Genomic DNA, 8,424 nt, shown 5'->3' with positions numbered 1-8,424 from the left:
TTGAATAGATGAGAGATCCCACTAAGGGCATTCAGAGTTTTGGTTGAGAAAGACCATAGTCATCCATCATCATCTTGAAGCTATCATCAATTTTGCAATGGAATCCGTATGTTATTCTTGACAATTTGACATGAATGATCCTAGGGTTTATCTATTTAATATAGATATAAAGAATTTATCCTAACAAGTGGTATCAGAGCATGAATTTCATGTTGGATTGTTAGTTTATGCATTTTTCATTGGCATTGTTGATTAAATTTTGGTTTTGGTAAAGAATTTAAAAAAAAAAAAACAGTCGGCTTACTATAACAGCGTTGTAAACTCATCGACGGTAGGATGAAAATCTCGGTGGTCATTTTTTATTTCACAACATGTGTTCTTGCAACCCGTATTCTTGTCTGTGGTATTTGGCATACCCATCACCAATTATGAATGATGTGCTAGTGGTGGATTAAAGTGATTTTTTTTTTGGTTGATTATTTTGATTGAACGTAGTTTCCTAAAGTTTTTTTTTAAGGAAAAAAAAACCTTAGTTCTATTATTGTCAAAACTAAGATTTCAGTTCAACATTCTTGACAAAAGTCCACCAATGTGATGAAATCTACTGGAAAAAAGTTAAAGACTGATCGAAGGAGTTAGGTCTTTAGTTGCTACAGGTTTTACCCATCAAGACTTTCGGTTAATGACTGACTGGAGTTGCCGTTTGGCGAAGGTATTGGTCAATTACCGATTAAAGTCTTGTCGGCGGTTCTTGGTTTTAATTATCAGTTTTTTTCCTTTAATTCTTAATGGATGACTTTATGAGTTCAGTTTTAAATTTGATTAGTAATGGAAAAGTTAATGTTGTTGCTGTTTGTTTTTCCTTTTTTTTTTAAGTGAAAAGTTATGTTAATACTTAATTGATGAATATGAGTTAAAAAAAATGGATTGAATTTAGTGAATCTAAGTTTTATTGATTAATAACTTGGTGAAATTCTTGAAAAGGGTTCTTAGTTCTTGATTGATAAGTTTGTGAATTAAAATCTACAATTTGATTGTGATATTCACATGTTTATGTTACTTTAAATGTATTATGTGTATGCAATTATTAAGTGAATTTTGTAAAAGATTATTTGGTGTTCTTCCTCCTTTATTTTTTGTACAATAATATCATTATATTATTATATCTTATATTTTAGATTGAATTGGTCAAAAATAACATGTTACCAAAGTAGCCTCTATTATCTAGATCGTTTTAATTATGAAATATAAGATGTGCATATTCATGAATTTATGCGGATAATTATCGGTCCAAAGGAAGATAATTATTTGGCCAATGGTAATAAGTATGTGGCAATTATAAGGATTGCTCATGTGAAAAATAGTCGGTCCAAAGAAAGGCTATTTTTTGACAGGGTTAATTGTCAGTACTTTGATTACTACGTTGAGAGTATCATTTACAGTTGGTGTTTTTTGCCCAAAGGCTAGACATCAATGTTGTGCTAGGTATCTTGTTAAAGGGGCCCACCATATATGTGAAATTATTTTGTTATGTTTTAGTTGTGAGCATATGTTTTGTTGTTTATTGTTTTAGTTAGTCTTACTCAAATATCTGGAAATCTAAGTTTAATCCCTAAGTTGAATGGATCGAACTTCAAGATTTGGAAAGAAAGCTTAGAGATACTTCTTGGGTGTATGGATTTGGATCTTGCATTAAGGACCGATAAACCTACTTCTACTGAGGAACAACCAAATATGGCTAATATAGAGAAGTGAGAACGGTCAAATCGCATGTGTCTGATGATCATTAGGCACTCTATTTCGGAGTTTATCGGGGCTCTATCACGGAAAGTGAAAATGCCAATAAGTTCTTTGGTCAAATTGAGAAATATTTTGTTAAAAATGAAAAAGGGGAAGCAAGTAGTCTTTTGACTTCTTTAACTTCTATGAGGTATAAGGGCAATGGAAACATAAGGGAGTATATTATGGAAATGTCCAATCTCGCAGGTAAATTAAAGGCATTTAATATCGAGATAAATGAAAATTTACTCGTGCATCTAGTACTTATATCCTTAATAGGGTACACTATGTCGGGCAAACTCAGCATGAATGGTGTAGCGGAAAAGCGAAATAGAACACTTAAGGTTATGGTAAGAAGTATGATTAGTCATTCTTCTCTATCAGAATCCCTTTGGGATGAGGCAGTAAAGACTACAACATATATCCTTAATAGGGTACCTAGTAAAGCAATAGCCAAAACCCCTTATGAGTTGTGGATAGGAAAGAAGCCTAATGTTAGGCATCTTCACATATAGGGTTGTCCAGCTGAGGCTAGGCCTTATAGTCCTAATGAAAGAAAATTGGACTCAAGAACTATTAGCTACTATTTTGTTGGGTATTCTGAGCACTCTCGAGATTTCAAGTTTTATGATCCCACTTCTAGATCATTGTTTGAGACAGGAAATGGTAGATTCCTTGAGGATGTTGAGTTTGGGGGGGGGAAGATAACATAAGGAAAGTTGTCTTTGAAGAGGAGTTGGTTTCTTTTCCTCATGTGATTATAAATGATGTTCAGGCTCCAATTCCTGACTTCATTATTGAACCAATTATAGAACAAGACAACATTGAAGTCCCCGTTGCTGAACCTGAAGTTCAAACTCAACAACCTCAAGAAGTGCCATTAAGAAGATCCACTAGAGAGAGAAGAAGTGCAATTTTAGATGATTATATTGTGTTTCTTCAAGAACATCAGGATGATGTGGGCGTAATGGAAGATGATCCAATCAACTTCCAACAAACTTTACAAAGTTCTAACTCTCAAAAGTGGATAAGTGCTATGGAAGAGGAAATAAAATCCATGAAAGACAATGACGTTTGGGAACTTGTTGAACTGCTATCAGGAGTGAAACCCATAGGTTATAAATGGATATTTAAAACCAAAAGGAATTCACATGGCAATATCGAAAGATATAAAGCTCGTCTTGTTGTAAAGGGTTTTACTTAAAAGGAAGACATTGATTACAAAGAGACTTTTTCTTCGGTTTCATTGAAAGACTCTTTTAGGGTAATCATGGCACTGGTAGCTCACTTTGATTTAAAGCTACACCAGATGGATGTAAAAACTGCATTTCTCAATGGGAACATTGATGAGACGATTTATATGGTACAACCAGAAAACTTTGTGTCAGATAATTCAAAGACTATGGTGTGCAAATTAAAGAAATCCATCTACGGTCTCAAGCAAGCCTCTCGTCAATGGTATCACAAATTCCATGAAGTGATAACCTCATTTGGTTTTGAGGTGAACATTGTGGAAGATTGTGTATATCACAAGCTCAGTGGGAGTAAATCAATCTTTCTGGTGTTATATGTTGATGACATACTCATAGCTAGCAATGATGTAGGTTTATTGCATGACACTAAGAGATTTCTCAAAAGAAATTTTGAGATGAAGGATCTTGGTGATGCTTCTTTTGTATTAGGAATTGAAATACTGCGAGATCGTTCTCAAGGTATTTTGAGATTGTCATAAAAGAACTATATTGAAAAGATCTTGATTAGATTTGGCATGAAAGATTGTGTACTGGGAGATACCTCGATTGCTAAAGGTGATAAATTTCATTTAGGTCAATGACCCAAGACCACACTCGAGACTAAGGAGATGCAAAAGGTTCCCTATGCATCGGCCATTGGAAGTCTAATGTATGCTCAAGTATGTACGCATCCAGATATTGCATTCATAGTTGGAGTGTTAGGTAGATATTTGAGTAACCCGGGATGGATCATTGGAAAGCAGCCAAACGGGTATGAGGTATTTACAGAGAACAAAAGATTATATGCTCACTTATCGAAAATCAGAAGTTTTGGAGATCATTAGGTATTCTGATTCTGATTATGCTGGATGTTAAGACATTTTGCGGTCCACTTCGAGCTATATCTTCATGTTGGCTGGAGGAGCTGTATCCTGGAAAAGTGTTAAATAAACACTTATGGCTTCTTCTACCATGGCTGTGGAGTTTATAGCATGTTATGAGGCATCCAATCATGAAATATGGTTGCGAAATTTTGTCATTGGGTTGCGGATAGTGGTTGGCATAGAAAAACCACTAAAATTATTTTGTGACAATAAGTCGGTTGTGATGTATTCCAACAACAACAGAAGCAATACAAAGTCAAAGTTGTAGACATAAAGTTTCTGATTGTTAAAGAAAGAGTTCAGAATAGTCAAATTTCGATAAAACACATAGGAACAAACTCTACTGTGGCAGATCCATTGACTCAAGGTTTACCACCTAGAGTTTTTCATGAGCATGTTGCTCACATGGGTGTTAGTCACTTTTCTGATTCCATGGTTTAGTGAGAGTTTGTTATTGAGGATGTTCTTTGACCTTATTTTGTTTATTTTCTATATAGAATAAAGTTGATGGTTTATGTTTTATTTATTATTTGAACTTGTTTATCATGCATGCAGTTTAACATAATGTTTTTTAGAATGATCTCATTAAGGAATTTGGACCAGTTGGAACAGGCATGATCTAGATCACTTTGCATGTAGTTTCCATGCTATCCATCCATACTTGATCTATGTCATTGAATGTATTGGAATTGGTGATCAAGGAAGGTTTACTTAAAAGGGTAGTGACGAAAGCCGCCTTGATTCCGTGCTAATACAGGAGATGAACCAGATTGAACTAAAGGGAAATTCTATTATTGAAATAACCTGTTTATGCGCGCTTAAGGTTTATGTGATTTAATTATAATAGGTACATAGATATGGCCCAAGTGGGAGATTATTAGACATATTTAAATAATAATATGTTTAATTAGAGTATGAGCTATGTATGTGGATTAATAATTTATCACATTGGGTTATTTTATTAGATTGGGCCCTATTATGTGATCTAATTAATTAAGGGTCTAGATTCCTAAGTGAGTATGGACTTAATGGGTAGAAGCCCATTCTTAGTTAATTAGGGTTTAATGGGAACCCTAATTGAACTAGGATATAAAGAGACCTTAGCTATGGTCCCCGATATACCATAACAATATAAGCACTCAGTCTTTCTTGAATCCCATCTAGAGAGAGATCCCACTAAGGGCATTCGGAGTTTTGGTTGAGGAAAACCATAGTCATCCATCATCATCTTGAAGCTATCATCAATTTTGCAATGGAATCCGGTATGTTATTCTTGATAATTTGACATGAATGATCCTAGGGTTTATCTATTCAATATAGATATAAAGAATTTATCCTAACACAAGACTTCAATTATAATAGTTGTTATTTCAAATTATTTTAACCTACAATTAAGTATAGAGTTGCAAATATACACATTAGATCTAATGTATTAGTAGATATAACATAATGAAAAAAGAATTACAAATATGGCTAAATTTAAATAGATAGACTATATTATTAGTAGGAGTCTATCAGTGATAGACCATATCACTAGTAAGAGTCTATCAATGATAGAAGTCTATTGTCGATAGACTTGACCATATTGACCATATTTGATTTTTTTTTAAATAATGTTATTTACTTGGTTATGATTCTTAAAAATGCTACCAATTACAATTACCCTTAACTATAGTATTAATATTATAAATTTCTCTTTGTTACACTATTTACTACGTATCCTTTCTTTCCCTTTTTAATACAGTATCCACTATTTTGTACTAAAATTAAATTAGTCTGTACTCCAAACATAAACTGTTATAACTTACATACTATTACAACTCATATACTATATAACAACTATTGACTATATATAATAACTGGCTCACTTAACCATTTCGAAATTTTCATTTTAAAAAAAAAAGGAAAAAAAAACTTGGACATAGAGAGTGGAATATTTAATTGAAAAGCTTTATTTAATTAACACTTGACTATTTATTTATAGATATAATAGTGAAGGAGAGACAAAACATAACAACCTACATAAATAGTAAGTTTTCAACATTTCTATGGTCTAACTTTGAAAGATTTGAGTGTTGGAATTTTAAATGTTATTTGATTGCAAGGACCACTGACACATTTTAGCTAAGGGTGTTCATAGATTGGGTTGGGCTGGGTTGGGTTAGGTTGAAAGACTTTTTAGACCCAATCCGATTGTTCGGATTGTAAATTTTTTCAACCTAAATAACCCTTATTAAAAAATGACCTAATCCAACTCAACCATGAAATATTTGAGTTGGGTTGGTTCGGGTTAATTGGGTCATTTATTTAAAATTTTATTCCAAAAAGACGCAAAACGTAAATATGTAAAAATATAATTTAATTATTTTTCATAGGTTGAATTAAGATTAATAACTCAATTTCAATTTATATAGTGAAAATTTTCTTTCTAAAGTGTAAAGAAACTACTAGTTGTTGAAGAATAAATTATTAAAAAAAATATTGGAATTAAATAAAATTAAAATCAATATATGTATAATTAATTGTGTTATAAGTAATAAAAAAATATATTTTAAAGTTAATAATAAATTCGGGTTAGTTTGGATTTTATTAGGTGAACGCATGAACCAACCTAACTCATAAAATTTTCATTTATTTGAACACAATCCAATCCGCACGGATGGCAGCATGTCAGATTACCAGACATTGTTGCATGAATTGCATGACCGTAATAAGGCTCCACGCATTTGTTTCTCTCTCCATTTTTTTATTGCAAGAGAAGAGGAATAAAAGAGATTTATTAAAAGGTCAAAATTGGAATATAAAATAAAGGAAACATCAAATAAATTTTCTTTTGCTCTATCTACCATTTCCATACAAGACATGCCACAACTACACATTCTAAATCTGTCATTGAAAATTCCCTAAAGATTATGTCTCAAAGTTTTTTTTTACCACATCCAACGCATTTTATATTTATTTTAAATAAACTTAAAACAAAGAAGGACGTAGTTTAGAATACTAATTCTTTAAAAGTGTTTCATTTCATAGTACATTTACTAAATTAATTAAACAACTCATAAAAATTAAGTCATAATCATTTTAATTCATGTGCATCTCACATTTCTTATATATACATATATATGTCAAAAAGCATTATGAAGGGAGAATTTTTAACTTTTACTTTACTCTCAAAAGTTTATAAAGATTTTGAAATCTAAAGAGGGGACAAAAGTTCGAAAGAAAAAAATTTTAGAGAGAGGAAATGTAAGATTCTAGAGAGAAAAAAATACAAATAATTAAATAAAAATTTTAGAAAAAAGATTAAAAACAATGAAAAACTAGAGATTGGTAAGAGAGATCAAAAAGAAAAAATGAAGAGTTAGTCCAAATGGATGAATAAATTCAATTATTCTTGATTGTCTTGATTATTTGATGTCACATTTATATTCCACATTATTTCTAGATAAATTAATTTGAAATTTAGGATCGTAGTTTATTGGTATTAGTATACGTTATTAAGAAGCCTTATATAATTAACACTTGACATTTTATTTACCGATATAGTAGTCAAGGACATAGATAGAAAGCATAATATAAGAACATACATAGATAGTAAGTTTTCAACTTTTCTTGGGTACAAGTTTGAAAGATATGAGTATTCGAATTTTCTCATTGGGTTGTCTGTCCTCCGAAACCAAAGCCTTATATTCACGAACACGTCCGAAACAATCCTTCGTCTTAATACGAAGATCGAACAATAGGCCATACTCTGCATTCACCTCCTGATACCAACCCTGAGTCGTACAAATGTAGACGAGATTATCATCAGCTTGCTTATTATACTCTGCCACAGCAAACTTTGCAACTTCTTGCACACAAGATTCTTCAACATTTGGAATTTCAATCCAAAATTGTTCATTCTCATCCAAATAACCGACATGGAAAGATAGGAGTGTCCTCACTCTTTGTTTATCACCTTTTTCGATGACACATACAATTGCTTCATACAGTTGTACAACTCCTTTGTTGTTTGTTGCTTCAATATACAAACGATGCTTTGTTTTCACATCACTCAACTCCTTAAACCATCCTTTGATAACACCTTTGAGGACGAGATCATCTCCACTTTCTTTGTTGTGTTGATTCACCACAAAATTTACAATTTCTTTCACACAAGGTGTGGTTACATCAGGGATTGGTAACCACTCCTCCTTTTCCTGAAAACTCATCTTGCTATCACTCTTTAGATTATTTGGAGAAAGCAAGTTTTTGTGGTGATGTGCTTCTTCATCCATTTAGATGCTCTATATTTATACAAGTTTTGGAATATGTTGGAAAGAACTTATGGATGATAAGTTCAAAATTTATTTAGTGTTATCCAATTAAATTCGTTTTATTGTTATACACATTTGTGTACATAACAAGAAGGAATATTAATATGGGTTAATGTCCAATTAATTGTTATGATACATATTTTTAGTTAGATTAAAATAGATTCAAGAAGAGAATGAAAACTTGAAAAAAAAAATCACTAACGTTGAGTGGTG

The 8,424-nt window shown here is 31.9% G+C and overlaps 1 protein-coding gene across 1 annotated transcript; it reads right to left on the bottom strand.

Moving 5' to 3' along the window:
• Positions 1-7,497: 7,497 nt before the first annotated feature.
• On the bottom strand, positions 7,498-8,172 carry LOC120077253 (uncharacterized). The gene has a single exon (XM_039031148.1). It carries the CDS (start codon positions 8,170-8,172, stop codon positions 7,498-7,500), a length of 675 nt encoding a protein of 224 aa, XP_038887076.1.
• Between the last annotated feature and the right edge of the window lie 252 nt (positions 8,173-8,424).

Source organism: Benincasa hispida, chromosome 5 (genome assembly GCF_027475165.1).
Source record: "Benincasa hispida cultivar pf3 chromosome 5, pf3_genome.v1.1, whole genome shotgun sequence".
In the NCBI taxonomy this organism is placed as follows: Eukaryota; Viridiplantae; Streptophyta; class Magnoliopsida; order Cucurbitales; family Cucurbitaceae; genus Benincasa; species Benincasa hispida.
The sequence above is the reverse complement of the archived record's forward strand: the minus strand, read 5'-3'. Positions and strand labels throughout refer to the sequence as shown.

Excerpts from the sequence above, each read along its gene's own strand:
- LOC120077253 (XM_039031148.1), bottom strand. The coding sequence starts at position 8,172 with ATGGATGAAGAAGCACATCACCACAAAAACTTGCTTTCTCCAAATAAT.